The sequence below is a fragment of the Simochromis diagramma genome, unplaced genomic scaffold (assembly GCF_900408965.1).
Source record: "Simochromis diagramma unplaced genomic scaffold, fSimDia1.1 OVJJ01000753.1, whole genome shotgun sequence".
Lineage (NCBI taxonomy): Eukaryota > Metazoa > Chordata > Actinopteri > Cichliformes > Cichlidae > Simochromis > Simochromis diagramma.
Genome location: NW_024387523.1, coordinates 14,188,149 through 14,208,693, shown reverse-complemented (window position 1 = coordinate 14,208,693; position 20,545 = coordinate 14,188,149). Strand labels below are relative to the sequence as shown.

The following is a 20,545-nucleotide window of genomic DNA, read 5'->3' as shown; positions in this document are numbered from 1 at the left end:
ATTGTTTTATATTTATCTCATAAGTATAATTATTTCGCTTTATTTTTTTTAATCCTTTATATTTCTTTTGCCAGACCAGTTATGCTCATCTCATAAAAACACTTTATTGTTAGGCCTATACCCTTGGAACTACTTTTAGCAGCAATGAAGTCATAGTTTTCTGAAAACATGTATCAGTCTCTCACATAATTGTGAAGGAATTCATTATCTACTCTTTATGGAGGTTTCATTTATAAACAGCCCTCTTAAGGTCCTGGCATAGCCTTTTAATTACGTTGATATCTTTGAGGACTTTGACTGGGTCATTGTGATGTGATCTATATTCGAAATCTAATTAAGATGCATTTAATAACAAAAAGGTTTCTGTTACCTTGAGCTCAGCACTATTCAGCTGAAGCAGCTGCACTCCATCTATATTTTTGGCAGTGAATTCTGGAATATGGTGTTCTAAGTTTAGGCCCATAAGCCAGTGGGCCACTTGCTGTGAAGTCCATTCGGTAATGCTGCGGTTCTGCCACTGGTACTGCTTTGAAAACTGCCCCTCGTCTAGCATCTGAACATACATGACAAGGAAAAGAAGCGCATACGATAAAAAACCTATCAGCTCCATCTTTAGTGCTTAATTTGGATGAATAATGGGCTCAAACCCAGTCAACAACATCAAAAATTCCACCGATGCCTACATTCAGCACGTAGAAATACTGAAATTCTGGGGGCCATGAAGAGAAAAAAGATCGTTCCTCACCAAAGATGTGTAGCAGTGAGACACAGACAAATGGTTTACACACAGCTCAACAGACACAGAGACACGCATGCATTAAAAGAACCTCAGTCTCACCTCATCATCTATCATATCCAGACTCTGAATGTTGCAGCATAGAAAACAACAGAAAATGATTGGGTAGTTAACAGAACAGAAATGAAAAAGCTACCTCTGTGGTAGCCTGGCAAATAAAAAAAAAAGTGTTTTTCTGCAGTAAAAACAAGATAAGCTTTCGTGCAATAATGTAAAGAAAAAAAAGAAAAACTTTCTGGATGTTTTCTATAAGATTACACACTTTATGCATGGGCTGATTTGAACCAGCGAAGATAAATAAGCTTGTATTTATGGTTTGTGTTTCCATATTGAACGTCCACGAAGAAGTTTCGGGAACATTTAGTACCTCATCTGAGGACAGCACCAGCGTGTGTGAGCGTCCTGACATCTTGGCTTCACTGAGCAGACCGCTGATCTCTACTGAGCTGCTGCTGCTGGCACTCAGATCATCGCACAAAGTGGGTGCCTAAGAAATCAACAACACGTTCGTAAGACTTGTGGCGAGCCAACTGGCTCTGCGGCTGAATTTAGCCGATTAGTTGGAACGCTTCTCTGTTATTGATGTTTCTGTGCAGCGTTATGTGAAGCCCAACACGATGTAGATGTTACAAATGTATTTAAGAATGATTTTTTTAACCTCAGAGAGCGGACGGGGAGTGAATGAATCAAGAAAATGGAGGTTTTTTTCTCCCAGAATGTAACTGATGTGCTTCATCGCCCTGTTTTAAAAAAAATCATGTTTCAGGTGTTTGACAAGCTCCAAGGAGTGTGTGCATATCTGTAATTTTTTAAAGATGCTTGAATAGTATGCAAACTATAAATCTGGCTGGAATTTACGTGGACACAACACTGCCCTGCAGAGAAACTTTATTTGAGCTACTGAACGTTCCTTTTTTCGCCTGAAATACACAGATTTATAGTTTCGGTGATATATGGCTAAGAGTGTAGAGCTATTTCTTACGCTCAATAACATACAGTAGCTTAACTCAGTCCTTTTAGTCTCAGTACCATCTGAGGTCAAAGTGAGACTAATCTCAGGCTTAGACTGTCAGCTTTCTGGGAGGACTCCTTACCTAAAAGCTCCATAAAAACATAATTAAGAAGAAGTTCTGATAAGATTTATCTTCTCATGTGCACTCTTCTTAAGCTGAGGGTGTCTTGGGAGTGAGAGAGGACTGAACTGGTGCAGGATCAAAAATAATCTCCTTTTTAATCCTATGGTAACCCCATCTGATATTACACAGGATTAGCCAGTTTTCACGTAAGTTCCTACAACTTTAATCTTATTGTATCAGGATGAGGTTTAACTGATTTTATACACATTAGAAAATGAACTCATTCACACTGTGATCAGATTTTTCTGCTAAAGTTAAATTAACACCTAAAATCAGATCATATGTTTGCTAAATGATTATGTTTTTTTTTAAGTGAGTTTCATCGACTGTTACACAATTAATTGGGCAATTATAAAGCAAATTATGGATTTCTATGGCTTTGGCAAGGTAATTTCCTTTTATATAAGCCCCAAATTACATCTTGGGGTACAAAATTATTTCCATTTCAATTGTTTGAAGCGTTATTATTAAACATAAAGGAATACAATACCACATAATGTGAATAGGAGAAGAAGTGTGGCCATGTGAGTGCAGTCTGTTCAACAGAAACAACACAGTACATTAAAGCTACAAAGTGAAAAGTAACCTGCAGTGAAAATGCAGAACTTGTTAAAAACTGCACGGATGCCAAGAAGACTTTTTTAAGTGCATGTATAATTGTGCACCACAGAGGGCAAAGCAGACTATTATTCAGAGAGAATCACTATTTACCAAGGTACCAATGACCAAACCTCACACACCTTGGCCTTGAGGTACTCTGGACTGTTCTCTGCTGACGGCTCTGTGGAGCTGAGAGACAGAAAGAGGTGCAGGGAGTTCCGAAATCAGCCATCGTGAAGTAAACATTTTAAATCCTCGTGTTTATTAGATGGAGGGAGACAAGGAAAATGCAAACAGTAATACCTGTTTCCAGGTGAAGCTCTGGGATCTTTGTCCTTCACTTTGGTTTTCCTGTGAGGAGGTGGAGTGGAGTTGAGTAACATATGTGATGCAATTTTTTTGTTCATGTGCTTTGTTAACTATGAACCTTTAGTAATTATTCATACAAAATGACTTCCATAAAAGATCAGTTGTTAAATTGTCTCTCTTGGCTCCTGACGAAGGCGGTCGCACTTTTCTCCTCCCCCTTTCCCTTATCTTCCCTGCTTGGCTTCTCGTGTCCTTGTCTAGTCTAGTCTCGTCTACTTTTCTACTCTTGCCCTGGAACACTCTCCCAGTCTGTTCTCTAAAACCTAAAAGGGGAATTATGGATTTGATCAACTGGTCCCTGAATGCAACTGACACCCTCTTCTCAACGAGAAGCCTGGGCTCGGGTGAGCCTGAGTGTCCTGGAGGGACGTTCCCTGCCGGATACACGATGGACGAGTGGAATAACTGGAGGGTCCTGTGCCTGGCGCGGCTGTCGATCGAGGACATTGAAGACATCTACCTTTTCGGAACCATGATAACAGGGTTCTTGCTGATCGGAGCTGGCTTGGCCCTGGTTTATCGAAGATTAAAGAAAGCAGAATCGGCTCTTCAAAACCCCACAAGGCTGCCCGCTGTGATTGAAGCGGTGGGACGACTTGTGACTTCTCGAAATAGGCTCATTGAACGCTGCATGGATAAGATCTTGAAGCTTGAGGCTGCAGTGAAAACTCAGACTAAGACCTATGAGCGAAAATTGGATAACATCATGGAGAAACTCACGGCTCTCCAACGGGAGATTGAGAGACCAGTGTTGGACTGTTAGAGCGGCTGTAAAATTGACATGCAGTTGTTCAAACTAAAGGAATACTACCATCATTTCATGCGGCTACCATATAGGCGCCAGCTGTGGTCTCAAGGCTGGAGCTGAACAAAACAAAATTTTCACCCTGAGAACAGACGGTGTTTAGACTGTTCCTCCCCTACGCAAGGCCACCTGGGTCGGCTGGAAGACTGTTTACTTAGCCTGGCAGGGCGAAGGACACTCTCTCAGCTAAACTCAGGACACACACACACACATACACTGATGCACACTCATCCCCCCTCCATTTCCAAACCCCTTCGATGCTTGCCCTCTCCGGGGTAGATGGCGGGTTGACTGGACCAGCACAGACATGCTGCAGGACCGGATGTGCTGTCTACACCGGCTCTCTCTTACCCTTACCCACCCCAGTTGCTTGTCTTGTGTTTCTATTGTGTATTGACAGTCATGTGCTTTTTGTGCTGAGGTGTTTTTTTCTGTTCTCAAACTGTTCTCCCAGTAGGAGCTCAGTCTGAGTTTTTTTTCTCCTCCTCTCACCTCATGTTTTGTATTTTCGTTGTATTTTTTCCTATCAGCCTACCTCTCTGACATGTCTTCCCAATGTGATGTTTGTGTAAAGTTCGGTCAGAGGGTTCCTTTGTAAATGCGCACGTGCCATTAGCGTGCTGCCTGCTGTAACCTATAATTTCTTTCATGATTAATAAAGAATTTCTGATTCTGATTAAAACTGCAGACGATAAAAGCTGTAAATAAATACAGCATGTTTTATCTGCTCATGTGTGTTCATTGCTCAGCATGTTTGTAAATGCTCATCTGGTTCATTTAGGTACACCTGTTCAACAGCTTGTTAAGACAAATGTGTATTCAGCCAATCACGTGGCAGCAACTCAGTGTATTTAGGCATGGCAAGAAAACCTGCTGAAGCCAAACCGAGCATCAGAGTAGGCTGTGGCTGCAGGTAGTGTGGAGTTTCAGAAACTTGGATGTTCCTGGAATAGCATCTCTAGAGCTTACAGCATCAGGAGACCACACTGGGTACCACTTTTGTCAACTAAGAACAGGAAACTAATGATGATCTGCTGCAACATTTGAATGTTGGGTTCAGAATTTGGCAAAAAAGCATAGATGCATCCTGCTTTCTACCAGTTATTGAGGCTGCAGGTGGCGTAATGGTGTGTGGGAATTTTCTTTATATATTTTGGATTCCTTAGCATCAACTGAGCATCGCTTAAATGCCACAGCCTACTCGAGTATTGTTGTTGACCATGTCCATCCTTTTATAACCACAGTTTACCCATCTACTGATGGCTGCTTCCAGCAGGATAAGACACCATGTCACAAAGCTCAGATCACTTCTAACTGGTTTCTTGAACATAACATTTTAGCACCTTACCAAAAGGGCATCCAGCCCAGTACGAGTAAGCTGTACTTAATAAGGTGCCCAGTGAGTGTACACAGCACTGCTCTTTTATACGTGATCCTTGTGTTTGATTAACAACTTCATTTATCAACTTCATTTGACGACATTTCTCTGGACAACGTACGATGCATCAATTCACTCAAAAAGTTAACATGTCATTGCATCATCTGCTGTCTTACCCAGGGTCCAGAGCTGGTCTCTGCTCCTCCAAACTCTGAGAGGGGCTCGGAGACTGAGAACCTGTGATAAGAAACGCCCCGCACTGACATTACTCCTACATCAAATGATGAGCTTAAAAGAGTTCTGCATTATCAGGATCCAGGAGTGCTAACCGTGGAGTGTTTTTCTGGGGGAGCCCTCTGCACTGGCCTGGACCCTAAGTGCTGGAACTCCTCCATCGCAAGAGGCCACACTACGAAACGGACCAGAGTGGCTGTGGGATTGACTTCCACGACCTTCAGAGATCTAACAGCAGAGAGAAGAAGAAACATCAAGTTAATTTAAGAGGCCATAAAAATGTGAGAAATGTAACTAAGGAGAGAGCGAAAGAAAAGACAAGCAAAACCTCCAAAGAACTCCCACAGAATGAAGAGGAAATTAAGTGCAATCAAAGAATAAGAGATCTGAGCAGCCAGAGCTGCGCACTAATCTGACAGAAGTCACTTGACATACTTTCACCATTTCTAATTCCTTGCCCTCTTTTCCCCAGGAAGCGCCACAGTGCCTTAGCTTCTGTGTTCCTGCCAATTCTGATCCAGTTCTCGAGTTGTTTATCTAATCTGAACTTACTGAGTTAAGTGACAGCATTAGCCAAACCCGAGCCTTTCATCCAGAAAAAAAAGACTGTGGCTGTTATTATCACACTGGGAGAGACAATAAGTTGTGACAGAACCACACACTCAATTAAAGTGGCAGAGCAACAAGCGGCAATTAATCCATTAGAAGGAATAAAGTGGAATGGACAGGGGTTAAAGGCCCACAAACATGCACATACCAAACACCCTGTGGTGAAATCTGAGACATATTAAATGTAAGAGTACGCTAATGAGAATAATGGAGCTCGTTTGATTAAAAGTCACATCTGTCTGCATCACGTCTGTTTCATGTTTCAACAGTTGTTAAATAAGAAATCGTGTAACTGTGTTAAGGTTTCACTGAGTAAAGGAAACGTGTTAATACAAACCTCGTCTGTGGAGCAGATGCTGTCTCTGGGAACTCCTCCGTAGCCCTTTATTTTGCTGGGTGAGTGGGGAGAGCCCTCCTTCGTGTCTAGAGTCACACCCACACACACAAGAAATGGTGAGCAAAAACAGCTTTTGGTATACCCGAGCACATCCCTTCATGATGACATCTGTCCATCCGTGATGTTTGTTTTTTAAGTTTTACTTATTTTAAACTTCTTAATTTTCCCTGACCCCGTGTCGACACCCACATTAAACACACCTATTTAAAAAAACCATCAACTCAGTTAAAACGTCCAAACTTCCCCCATGAGCGACACTTCTAATTAGGCAGACAATTATCATCGTTCTCCTCATTCCCTGAGTGCGCATGGAGATGCTGTCAGATGAAACAAAGACTGAATCACTTAAATTTCAAAAAGATAATTTCAGCAGACCCTGTATTCTCCTCCCACGTGTGCTCTCTCCTTTATATCCCGTTCAAGTCGTATCCCTTGGCCCCTCTTGTTTTAATATAGCATACATGGGCTGCATCATTCGTCTCACTGCTGATGCAATCACTCTGCTATCCGCTGAACTGCACCAGATATGGTGCTTCTTCTACTGTTCTGACGGTTACAGCCACTGAAATGAAGCCAGCGGAGCTTAAAAAGACTTGAGGAGAACAAAGCCTGACAGAAACCCTGACAGATGGGCTCAGGACTGATTAGTTGTTTGTTTTTATTTGCAGTAGTTCAGAGTGAAACTGGAGTCAGAGGTTCAAGTGTGAGGATTTTTAAAATGAAATGGATATTTCTATATTATCTACAATGGAGTGTGCGAGTTAACAGTAAAAAACTGGATAATGCAATGTTTTTTAATGTACTTTAAAAGCAAAATCATCATTAAACTGCAAGATTCATTAAACAAGCTAACTTAGCACAAAAGCTAAGAGAGCGACGGCCAGCGCTAGCGAAATGTGCTAACCAGCATTTTAAGATCTTTGTTCAATCAATGAAGTGTAAATAAAGAAGGCAAATAATCACCATGATTGCTTTTCTTTTTTAATTTATCAGTTTTTTACTGATTCATACAAAACAAACCAATATATGACATATTCATTAGTGAGCTTTAGAGGGACTGGTAGCAGCTCTGGTTTTACTCCCACTACTCCCACACCTGCTAAGCAGTATTAATTTCACTGACCAGTGATTTTCATCATAGTTTTTGACAATAACTAAATAAAATTAATGCACAGGGACAAAAACAAGATGGAAATAGTCTGGAGAGACAAGATCCAATCAGAATTTATTAAGTTGTGTTTTTGGTTTTTATGCTACAACTAGGACCCATGCTCCCTGTTTCGCATGAAAATGGGACAAATTTTTAACACTTGTGAGGAAGAGAAGAGCAGGCAGATGGACACATTTTGCAATTAATGTAAAGGAAACGGAAATGCTAAACTGTGTTGAGAATCTCTCATCATAATCTCGTGATATTTAAAAGACTAAAACTAAAAGAATTTAGATGTGTAAATTATGATTAAAACTAAATAAAGTTTTAATCAAAAGATAAATTAACACCACTGCTAAGCTAAGTTAGCTAGCTGCTTGGTTCACCTTTAAATTCCAATAAAATTCTTACAGATGTGAATGACATTGAGCTTCTTGGTAAGAAAAACAAACAAACAAAAAGCAGAACAACAACATATAGAGATATTATACTTTTTCCATAATGGGCAGTTCCCACATAAACAGACCTCTGGCTTGTGTTGCAGCTCGGCTCGGGCTGTGCTGTTGAGCGCTGAGCCTCTCAGAACTGCTGCTGTTGTTGTTGTTGACCTGGATACCGTTCTGCTTCATCAGCTGCATTAGCTCGGACTCTAATGTTGCAATCTGTAGAGAGGGGCCAACCGGTTGATGTTAATCACCTGTAGGCATATACCTGTCAAACAGCTGCTTTAAAGCGCTGGAACAATTGGTGACATGCTGAGATGATCAGAAAACACATTTATACTTGATCTGAAAAAAGTGGACCTGTAATTCTTTTTCTTATTTTCATATATTTACTGTTACAATTAAATTAAACATGACAAAAGTTTAAAATGAAGAGGTCAGCATCTGTGCATGTAATCCCTATGAGCTACAAGCTCAGGTTTCAAATTACTCCAAACTCTCAGTTTCAGGCAGGTTTTACTAGACTCGGTTCTGTATGATGTCACTGAGGGTGGACATCCTTAATATGGTCAGCTCTGGCACCTCAGAAGATGTTGGAGCTCAGAGTGAGCTAATTCCTGAGTTAATCACATTCCACAGTAATACCACAGTGGCGACAAAAAGCAAGGAAAAAGGAGATTTCCTCCTTAGAAAGCTAGCTAGGAATAAGCCACTGCAGCCCACAACAGTGTACAAAAGAAAGGTTTTACAGTTTTACCAGTGTTTATGTGGACTGTCACCATCTTCAATTGTATAGTCGGTGTTGGAAATCCAAATCGAGTGGGTTTTCCCGTAAACAATCCTGAGTCATGAATTGGGAAGGGAATGCAGTGACAGCTCTGGCTGTAAACACAGAAGCCTCCCCACCTCTCTGCTGCTCAAACCTTTTGTTTACAAGGGACAGCCAATCAGAAGAAAGTCGGCTTAGGTAGTGGACCTAAAATAGCTTGTTTCATATCCTTGATGAATGAGGGGCTGAACAAAGGAGCACAGACCTAGAAATCAGTTTCAGGGGTTGGCCAAGTGTGTACAAATATCTGAACATATAGTACAATTGTTCCAGTATGTCAGTGTAGTTAAACAGAGACTCTGTGTGTTGTTGTACAGAGGGAGTATCAGAGTATAAAGAGTCTACTGTTTTCCAAAACTCTTACCTGTGCCACCCTCGACTATTTACCCTTTGAAATCCAGTAAAGGAATGAGTGTCGAATGCAAAAAATAAAGGCTTGATTGACAATTCAGCTGTGAAGAAAGGCCTAAAGGTTGATGATTAAACCTCACACCAGCACGATTATCTTTGTGTCGCACTTCCTTTTTATTGAAAAGAGTGAAACGGCAAACAAGAGGCGGCAGAGGCAGTACGACATGTGAGAAAGTGTGACCACTGGGCCTGAGCACATTACAAGAAACACCAAGTGGCAGGAAAAGCACAGGGGGGTGCTCCTAAAGATCTTTATGTCCATGCTGATTATTGGCTTTGAATGTAATTTCACACAAAGCCAGACTGTGTCACTCATTAGCATATTTTCAATGTTATTTAAGGGCAAATAGCTTAATTTTACAAGCCCACTCTGAACAGCTACAAGGCAGGAAGCTATTCAGTTATGGCAAAAATGAAAAGTGGATAGAAAAAAAAAAAAAGATAGCTTACCCTGACTTGCAGTCCCTGGATCTCAGCCAGGTGAGCTTTCTCAGCCTCCTCCAGCCGCCTCCTCTCTGCATCCTCCTTCTGGATGAACTCCACCTCTCTGGAGGAACAGGAGGCGGAGGAGAGGAGATGTGTGTTAACACAGGAAACAAGATACAGCTATAATGTGTGCATGTGCACATTTCATCATGTGTGATAGTGCCTTGCCTCTCGCACAGCTGTGGTAATAAGGGAGTTGAGGCTGTTTGAGGATGCCAGAATGACTCATTTTACCCCGATCACGCTGTTCCCGGTTAACACACACATCTTTTTTTTCCCCTTTTACCTCTACTTTACCCTCCTCTATTTGCTTTCCTTTCTTATTTCTTCATCACATCTTAAGTCCTCCCACTGAGGATGTGAGGGAGAGACACAAGGAAGGATACACCTGTGTTTCTTCACTTTAAGCCCCTCCAGATGGATGCTCTCTCCTTAAAGGTGCATTTAAGGGGATCTGAAGACCTCCGTGATGGGAGACAGAAACAATTTCCAGGTCAAAGGAGGAAAGAGCACGCGAGGACGTTTGCATAACGAAAGGCACACAGCCTCTGCAGCCCAGGCCGAAGGTACAGATCAGCATGGAGAGTTTGTTTCACCGCTTTGCTTCCATTTGGCCTGCAGGGGCACAGCCAATTATATCCAGTCACACTGAAGCTGAGCAGGAGAGGTTCTGAAATCAGTGCACAGAAAAGGAGGGAGTGCTGCACTGCATTAAAATGGAAACACAGTTCTTACTGTTGAACTGGGATAAGGCTTAAAAGAAAGATAGTTGGTCCAGCTCACAGATGGAAATGAGGTAGATATTGTTTTTCAGGTTCACTGAGAGAAGTGAGGGCAGCTGTAAAAGGAAAAACAAAGGAATTCATCCAAGTTTTTTTTCAATTAAAACATATGTTTGTAGGATTAATGCTAAAGTACTCATTTGAAAGAGTTGAAGTGTTATAATAAATGTGAGGTTTCCTTCTTAGCTGTTGCTTCTCTCGGCAGGCTGAGAAGAGTACATTTAATGAAAGCACCTAGGCAGAGGTTTCTGACTCAGTTATGCTACAGTAACATATGGAAACAGACTGATTTTGTATGAAGTATGGCTAACTAGACAAAATTTATCGCACATAAGTCTTTTTTTTTGCCCTGATTTCAGTCCCTCAAGAAGTAATCAATGTTTTTTTCTTACATAATATGCAATATTCATAGAATTTGAAACTATGAAACTTTGTTAGGACATTCTTGTCTCCTTCCCATTTTTAATCACTCGGATGTTCAGTTTTTAGTTTTCCCAATGCACTAGCTTCCATAAATCATTTCTGATTAACTGCTAGCACACATTAGAACATTAAAATCTGAAACAGAGTGAAAATAGTGAAGCGAACCTGGGATTGCCAGTATGTGACATCATAAATACCTGCAAGATCATATATAATCATATAATATCATATATAATTTATATAATCATATAAAAGACTATAAATAGCCTCACTGAAGTTACTTCATGGATGTGACTATAAATTGCAATGATTTTTTTTTAAATTGTGTACATTCAGCATTCTTTCAGTTTGACTAATGTTGTAAACTCAGATAAATGCCCCTCATTAGAAAGTGCATGATTAGTTATAGTAACCTAAGTTGCTGCTGGTGTCCAGCAGACTTACATTTTCAAACTGTATTAGCAGTTGAACCCAAAACACTGTCATTGGTCCAATGCTTAATGTAACTGAGATTTCATGACCGAGAAAAATAAACACAGTGAGAGGTCCAATGTGATCAGTTTAACCAGAGTTCACTCACTTCTGCTGGAAGTCTTTGATGAGCTTCTTGGCTTTGTTGTACTTCTTCTCCAGAGCCTGGTACTGGGCCTGGGCCTCCTTCAGGTGTTCATTGACGGTGTGGCAGAGCGTCTGCGCCTCGATCCAGTAGCTCTCCAGCTTCAACATCCTTTCCTTGTTCTCCTCGATGCTGGCCTTCAGCTGGCTCTTCTCCTTCTCCCAGCGCTGCTTTTCCCGCTCCACTGATGCCAGCTGCAGGACAAAATCAGCATTGTCCAATAATGTCCAACACTACATATACAACATATTACAGATATACACATGCCAAAAAACAGGCACTTTTAACAGGATATGTAACCAATATTAAGTAAGAAGTTATAGACTGTTTTTTAATTGTTAAAACACGAGCTTGTTGGACGTTTTGAAGGTCTCAAAGTAAGACAAAATCAAACCTACAGTTATAAAATCAGCAAGCAAAAGCTAATAAAACCGCCTTTTTGGAGCAAAGACTTATTAAGAGTACAAATTGCATCACAAGGAACATCGTTACTGTCATGGAAAAAGCTTTATAGGCACCACTTTGATCAAACTGCATATGAATAATACACCGTTATTTATATGCATGCAGGCACAAATGCATTCACAGAGACCCTGACAACACTGAGTGCGTCATGCAAAGAGACAACACTACCTTCAATAGTTGTATAAAGTGTGTTTAAAGTATTTTAGCTGTGGATTGTTTCTGTAAAACATCTCTCGCTTATAACACCAAAGTTTATCTCCCAAACATTTCCACCAAGCTTGAACCGCTGCTCACCGGCTATCCTGACCCAAGTCTCACATTGATTTAAAAATCATGTGAACACTGACAAAACACACCCACAACCAGTCGCCTGATTGCCCAGAGACGGTTTTAATCCCTTACCTTGTTTTTCAGTTTCTGGATCTCGGCCTCGGTCACCGTGTGTTTGATTTGGAGCTGTTGGTAGCAGCGGAGGAGAAAAAAAGAAAACAGGAGAGAAAAGAGAGGGCGGTCAATAATCAAATGGATGGCTGAGCAGGCTCTCTGTGCCGTCGATACAGCGTGATGGACAGAGGCAGCCGACTCTGTCCTCCCCCTGACAGCGTCCCAGCTCCAGCACTGACATGCACTCTCAGAGGAGAGGCAAGGAAAGCTGAGGGATGCATGAATTGCTAAGTAGTTTAAAGAAGCCATAAAGGGGAAAAAAAGTCATACATTTTCTAACATGGAATAACGTTTTGCATTTTTAATGCAATGTTAAAACTCTTTAAAAAAATCTAAGAAACTTAGGTGTTAGTTAGAGGTACAAGTGTATATGGGTGGTCCATTAGAGGCAGACAGGAAGTTAGATAATGACTGAGCAGACATAAACAGGAGAAGAGGAGATGCAGAGAGAGAGAGCAGGATATGGAAACAAGTGAAAGCTCTGAGAGAAAACTAGAGGCGTGACACACAGAGCACTGGCAGAGCTTTTTTAAAGTACTAATACTCATACTCATACTTTTTTCTAATTACTCCTCCTGAAAAATTCTTCTTTCATTATGTTTGAAAGCAAATATCAAATTTTTATATGTATATACTGAAAAAGTGTTTCTTTGTTGCAATCATTCACTATCTCTGTATGAGCTGATGTACCTCCAGTGGCAGAAATTAGTTACAATACCAACAGTTCTGCTTCTGTTTAAAAATTCACTTTAAAGTTTACCAAAAGTTACTGTGAAGTTTCAGTAGCGCAAGTTAAGAAGTCTTCACACAACTTCAAATAATTTTGGTAGAATCACATCAGGATATTTTTCACACTTCTCCTTTCTCACATGTCACACACGGCGGGAAGTAGGTGGCAGTGCTGGAAATACTCTGTGAGGCTGAGAAGAGGGAGCTGCCTGGATAGGAGGCAATGCATGATGCACACTCACTAGTAGTGAATGCAAGAGGATATGAGCTGTTCTGTTCACACGTCAGTGCAATCCAACATCACACAGCTTATTTATTGGGAGACTGACAGGTTTAAAAAGACCAGCTAATGTTCAAAAGTCTGTGTTCGATGTGTGTTCTTAAACACACGGCTACTGTGTAACTCCAAGAAAACTTCAGGTGCATGTGCAAAAATAGCAAGAGGTAGTTGTGTAGCTTTCGAGGTTCCAATCTTTTTGGTGCAAAAGTTAATCTGCTTCTGCATAACATCTTCTAAGAACTTCTAGAAATCCTTGGATCCTAACTAGTGAGTCTGAATAAAGCTCAGTGATGCAGCAAGTCTAAGAGTGAACAAAGGAAAAGAAATGACTGACTAAAGTGGGTACATGTTGGGATAATGACTGTGTTAGAGCGTTACATTTTTGTAGAGCTTTCATTTTCTAATATAAAGAGTCATCCTCCCCTTTTTTTTTAAAGAGGTTTGACTAAAACTGGGGGAGAATATTTGGCTGTGTCTACAAATCAGTGGACATCTGATAGATAATTTACTTATAGCTCACTCACACTGGAGTAAAAATCGGACAGCAACTTCCTTGAGACCAAAAAAAAATGTGGTGGTGTCTCAGTGATAGCGCAGATTTTCTTTTTCATTTAGGAGTAGTTTGCAGAGGGTGAGCGTGCGACACCGTCAACCTCTGTGGATCACAAAGCGAATACACTGCAGTCGGACTCTGACTGACTGCAGTCAGATGAGAAAAATTGGTGAAGGTTTAAAAATAATTGCTGCCTAAATTATAAATACTGATTTACAATGTGGGTCAATCTATGTAGACAGTGACAATTTATCTCAATTAATCATCATATTATCAGTGAAAGATTGGAACAATTGCAAACTTTAACCATTCGACTCAATTCAATCAGAAAGTGACTGTTTCTTATCAACATTTTTTGTCACAGCTGACTGCAGATGGTTGCAGACCTGGGACCGTTTTAAAGCAATGCCATCACAAGTTTGGTCGTGCCAATTTTTTTCATAGCACAATTATTAATCATTGCTGTTTCAAACAGCATCTTGTATCATCACATTTTCTCTCTGTCATTTACAAAAGCCTGACAGCCCCATAGTCAACTGCTTCCTAAAAGACTCCAAAAACGGAGAGGCGTTTAAGAATGAAAGGGAAAAGCTGAACTATGGGAGAGAGGTCAAGAAGCAGAGAAAATGACAAAATGGAGTAAAAGCACACACCCTGAGCCCAGGGATTACATTATATTTTCACTCGATATCCACTGCAGTGCCTGCAGTGCAGCTGGAGCCATTTGTTAAATGTGTCATACAGCAATTGTGGAAGGCCGGTGGTGCCACAGCGCTGATGGTAACGGTGTTGGAGCGCGAGATCGATATTACCAGCTTTTTAGCAGCATTAAAGCATAAATGAGTTAACTGTCAGTAAATTTATGTTCTGTTTCATTGCTGTAATCTTCAAAGTGAGTTCACTGTTAGCGAAGGCAGCAGAGGTTCAACAAAGAGAGCTTCTATTCTGAGGAACCCAGTGTGTGAAGCGCTGCCAAGATCTGGTTCAAAACCAGCTTTATGGTGTTCACTCTCATTCTTATTCTGGGAGTTTCGACTAAAAACACGGGCAATTAGGTGTAATGAGGACTTACATCACTTTGTGTTCACACCTCTAATCATTCAGATTAGCAATTAGGGAGGGTAAGCGGATCGCAGATCTTAACAAAAGCATAGTTTTGCCAAGTTAAGCAGAGGCTCTATTGTGTTTGTCTCTTCTGTTGTTAAATCTAATTACCTTTTTTCAGTAGCTAAGCAATTCTGGTGGCTTTGCGGGTGTATTTGCAATGTACGCTTCAAACCACTGACAGAGAAAAATGCTGTAGGCTCCCATCAGTTATGTAATCAAGACTCAGCGGCGTTTCAGGTTACCTCTCTGAACTTCTGGTAGAGTTTAGTGGCGTCCAGCTCCGACGGAGACAAGATATCCTCCGTCTCCGGTAAGTCAAACACTTCGATGCTCTTCTCTCCTCCCGCCACTGTTGTTCCTGCCTCCTCCTCGTCTGTGGCGTATTCTCCCGTCTGCTGTAGGAGGAAATGTAAAATCACACGTGGAGACAATTATCTGCATGAATATTTAAAACAGAGCACAAAATATAAATCCAAGTAGCGCACACACTATTTTTTAATCTTTACTGTAAAGCACAGATGGTTAATATTATCACATTTATGAAGAATAAATAGAAGCAACCAAGGTTGGTTTTCAGTCTGTCTGTCATTCATTTTTAAATGACAGAGGTTTTATATTAGTAAAGGGTCCCCGGGGTCTTGTAAAAGTGACATTTATTTGCATGCTGTCATCACAAGTCTGCAGGCACAGCAGGAAAGAGCCAGCAGAACTTCTACAAACTTTAGTCAAGGTTGATATCTATACAAACTCGCACAAAACCAGTGAAATGTGTGACAGATGTCACTTTAAGTACAGTGCGAACACAGCAGTGGTATCTGAGGTGAAATGACTAACTGAACAGGCAATTAGCCACTCCTACAGTGAAGCCAATACAGCTATTAGCATTCACCCTCCAGTGAGAAGTTAACAGGCTGCAGAATAGCCTAAACAGACAAAACAGATAACCTGTCAGGCTCCAACTGTGACATTTAATTATCCAAGGCTGTAATCATGTTGGAGGGGATACATCCCCCCTTGTATTCAACTATGATCAAACTGCCCCTGCCAGTAATTTCTGCAGACAGCAGTTGCTTTTATTTACTTTTCATTACAAGTAGAAGACACAAGACACCCAAACCTAGATTTGGTCTCGCCAGCAATGCTCTGGTGGTTACAGCCTTGTATTTGTCACCTTTTACATCCTTTCCATCTTCTTTCGTCTGACTACCCGAAACTCTTAAGCATGTTGTTGAAGCCGTCCTCGCTTCACCTGCTACTTTACATAAGTAATGCTATTTTAATGCTGCCGGTTACATAAGATTTAGGTAACTATGCCTAAACTTTGTGTGAAATAAATCAGTTTGACAGCCTGGTGAGCGGAAATTATAATTTCTTTAAAAGTAAGCCATCAGATAAGTTATGCTGACAAAATCTGTCCCTGTTTGGGGTTTGTTTTTTTTAATAATTACTCACCATCTTGCCTCAAGTGCAACAAGGTCACATGTCAAAACTAGTGAGGTATGAGCATCCAGCGGGGCTAACGCTACGACTGAGAAGGCCGGGGTTTCTCAGAAATAAAGAGACTAATGAAAGTCACCGGAAACAACTTATTACTGCAGCTTTTAGTAGTACTTAAATGAAAAATATTTATGTAGGCCATTACACTGCATGTATTCAAGGCAGTTTTTCTCTTCTCTGATGCCCAAAACACTGTATAATGAGTATTGGCAAAAACCATTAAGCACTGGGCCCAAATGGATTTGTTGATTCAGTCTTTGGCTGATGACCAACAGACTCGAACACTTCCAGTGAAGCTGCTCCATGAAAACATCTGCAGTTTACTTTTACTTTTACCCCCTGTAAATTTGCTTTCTCATCACAAATACATTTTATAATCTCCATATGATTCAGACATGATAAAGGCTTGATATGCAACAATTAGCTTATACTGTGAGTTTCCATCATCAGTTGTGTAATGAAATACAGAAAATATTTGTACACTTGTCTTTGTACCCGCGCTCCACATGCACACATACACACTTCTGTGCCTCTGCTCTCATCTCTACTCATTACTGTGCCCTACATCTTCTCCTCATCTTTCCCTGCACATCCCTCCAACTATCTCCCAGATAGCAGGGCTCAGGCCTGATTCAGTCACATGCATCGCAATCGAATGGTCCCATTTCCATAACAGGCTCGGTTGTTAAAACAGTACCATCTACATACATTAAGCTACCATTTACAGATTGTGGAGTTGACCATTAAATACACAGGAGCACCGTCATCTGCGCAGTACAACTTCCTCCTACTGAATGTATATAGACAATCCTTTTTGAGGGTGCCCAGCATGTGATGCACCTTTGACTGGAAGCAGTTTTGACAGCCACAGGAGATCTTTCCTGCCTCACACCACGACATCAGTATTTATTTTATTTATGTTTCTACTCATTAAGCTTAACCTATTATATTTAATTCAACTCCATCTTTAGCACAATTTTGTAAACTTATTATTACTTTATTGCTTTATTTTATTATTATTGCTATTCTATTACTTTTTAATTATTAATGTATTTATAATACTAAGCTCTTCTACTTTATATGTTGTGTTTATTTTTTTGGCTGCTGTAACAGTAATCCTCCAGCTCCACCCTTATTATTATTATTATTATTGTTTTAGCACATACTACTATACTGTTAATTTTGATAACTGAATTATTTGTCTTTCTGTCACTATTATTTATTATGTTGAACATGACAAAGATTGCATGAGATTATTTAGAGGACCAAAGGTTGAATATAAGACTTGTGGGCTATGCTTCCATTTAACTGTTAACAGATAAGCATGCATGTGTCTGTTGCATGTCTGTTGTTAAATGCACTCCTCCTTCCTCTTGGGATCCGATTCTAAGCACCAATAAAGAGCTGAAGACTCTGTTGCAGCCCTCAGATTGAGAAATAACTCCCACCCACCCAATGACTCTTTCTAATATTTATAAAGATTTTAATATTGATGAGCTCTTTTTACTGCCGCGCGCATCTTTGTAATCCTTCTGTAACCGTTTACCCTATCAGCAGCAAGTTATGGATGCCTTAGTGCTCCACAGAGGCTGATTTTGATTCATTTTACAGCAGGCTCTAATCGATGTATGGATTAACAAATTTAATATAATCACCATTCTTATGTTTATATGTCCATGTGGGGATCTGTAAGGAAAAAAAGCCCTTAAAGGGTTTATTTTCTTTTTCAACATTGAAATCTTACATTACATTTGAGCCTTAACACTCTGTAGGAGCTTAGGCAGTGCTGACATGTAGTATCAGCATTCAGAGCCTGGAAAAGAGTTTCTTAAGCATGAAGAGTGCTCTCAATCCACCGTCTGCAGGGAAATGAAAAGCTTCAAAGAGCACTGATGAAAACAGTGAAAGATGTCTGGTAGTGTTTGTCTGCATGTATATCTACGCATGAGTGCGGCTGTTCCTGTGTATGTAAGTGAGGAAACACTTGGTATTGATTTATGTTACCACACTGTGTTATGTCTTGTGTATACACAGTGTAAGAGTGTCTACATGAACACACACACACACACACACACAAAGATATGAAGGCCCCTGAGCTCAGTGTCTGGTGGATTAAACAAGCAAGTAAGCAGCAGAATCAGAGAAAGAAATGCTGAGTGATGCTTTCGAGGACCGACTCTCGCATGGCTCTTAGTATGTGTGGCTGAGAGAGAGAGGCTGTTTTGTGTGTCAGCATCAAAGCCTACTGTCACTCAGTTTTATGAAGCTAATAAGCTATAACTTCCAGCCCATTGGAAGGAGAAAGGAGCTTATTTGCATTAAGTGACAACCAGAAGCCTCATTTTCTCACTACGGTGTCATGTAGAGAAATGTGTTAGCAAATGAACCTCAAATACATGCAGATATAATGAGATTTATTAAGATAATGTTCCTCATATTAAGAGGCTGGCATCTTACCCTAGCTGCACCTTTGCATATTCAGACTATCATTCACAAAGTCTCAAATGCAGTGTAGAGGACACCCAGGGCAGTGGCCAGGGTTGCGTATGGTCAATACCTCATCATCATCGGCGTCATAGTGGGCGTACTGCTGCTCTAGTAGTTCTCTCTGTCTCCTTTCCTGCTCCAGGGTCTGCTGGATGAGCGTGGCCACCTCACTCTGCTGACCTGGACGCTCCCGGCCGATCACAAACCTGTGACAACAAGAGGCACTGTTGACCTACAGACACAGAGGCGGCCAGCACGGCATTACACAACATGACAGTAGAGCCTAAAAGATATAGGATTGATATTTGGTGATTTAAAAATGCTGATATTGCGATATGTCGGCCGATGTTGGATGGATGGAAGCCTGGATCACATTGTTGCGTCTTTAGCATTTAAAACACAGCAGGGAAGTTGCAGCGCCCTCTGGTGGACAAACAATGAAACATCAAAACATGTTTGAAGGGTGTTTCTCTCGTCTTTTTTTACTTACTAAATATTAACAGATCGGCAAGCAACTAATATGGACCGATATCGGCCGGCTTTAGTTACCACATGACTATTTGAATTTGTTAAATAATTTATCTTGTAATTACAAGTATGAATATTATAATTACAAAACCACGACCTTTCACACTGTGAGTTATCAGATTTATTTTCTTTAGAAACTCGATATAAAGGGTTTAATCGTAAATGTAGCATCTGACAAAAACGAATATTTTTCATTTTTAATATTTTAAAGGGTTTGACATTTGTCTGACACTCGATTTATACTTCATCTACATCATAACCTACAGCGTAACTACAAACCTCTCTGGAACTTATGATTTAACCTAATAATGTAGCCTGACGTGCACCTTTTTACAAAATCATACAGAAGAGGAAAACAACTTTAAATTCATTTTTGTCCATCTTTCTTGTTGTGATGTCTATTTATGCAAAGAAATGAACACAACAGTAACACAGAGAGCAAAACAGAGGCCCACAGCCACATAGCAATGGCAGCGATATGTGCTGACGTAGTGGGCAGGGCTGGGAGACAGGACACGCATAATAATGTGAGGCGACAGTCAGCTCGGCCAGGCAGCCTGTTATTAAGCTGGCAGCGAACTAAACAGAGAAGACCAGCAGTTACGCATGCAAACAAACACAGAAAATATCACAATAAAATACAGCCAAAGATGCAGATGATGACAAAGAGCAGGAGCTAAAGATTGCTTATAGATTTGTGTTTGTCTATATCACAGGGAGAGGGAGCACTGAGAGTACAAATTAGAGCTACAAATAAGGGGATAACAAAGCAAAAAGATGCTCATCTCTCTCATCACGCTTCTGCTCAAAATGTAAAAACTTACAGCAAATAATAGTTCTGCAACTCAAAAGAAAATTTATAACGCAATCACCAATTTATTCTCCTCGTAACACCAACGAAGCCGAGCAATCAAGTAAGGGGATTTTTGTGGCTCACCCTGCAGGGTCCCTGTAACTATGTGTATGTGTGAGCGAGGCCCGAGCTATTGTG

The 20,545-nt window shown here is 40.6% G+C and overlaps 1 protein-coding gene across 7 annotated transcripts in view; it reads right to left on the bottom strand.

Moving 5' to 3' along the window:
• Positions 1-20,545, bottom strand: part of ppp1r9a (protein phosphatase 1, regulatory subunit 9A) — a 50,275-nt gene that overhangs the window by 2,102 nt on the left and 27,628 nt on the right. For 4 of the 7 annotated variants that reach the window (XM_040020508.1, XM_040020509.1, XM_040020507.1 and 1 more), the window contains exons 6-19: positions 19,097-19,232; positions 15,285-15,437; positions 12,332-12,385; positions 11,429-11,658; positions 9,608-9,704; positions 8,001-8,136; positions 6,265-6,350; positions 5,414-5,546; positions 5,261-5,321; positions 2,836-2,883; positions 2,673-2,721; positions 1,164-1,283; positions 839-862; positions 371-553 (exon numbers count right to left, since the gene is read on the bottom strand). In XM_040020508.1, coding sequence (XP_039876442.1) covers positions 371-553; positions 839-862; positions 1,164-1,283; positions 2,673-2,721; positions 2,836-2,883; positions 5,261-5,321; positions 5,414-5,546; positions 6,265-6,350; positions 8,001-8,136; positions 9,608-9,704; positions 11,429-11,658; positions 12,332-12,385; positions 15,285-15,437; positions 19,097-19,232 — 1,510 coding nt within the window. The remainder of the gene's footprint in view (positions 1-370; positions 554-838; positions 863-1,163; positions 1,284-2,672; positions 2,722-2,835; positions 2,884-5,260; positions 5,322-5,413; positions 5,547-6,264; positions 6,351-8,000; positions 8,137-9,607; positions 9,705-11,428; positions 11,659-12,331; positions 12,386-15,284; positions 15,438-19,096; positions 19,233-20,545) is intronic. The other 3 variants (XM_040020510.1, XM_040020513.1, XM_040020512.1) reach the window with 3 other exon arrangements.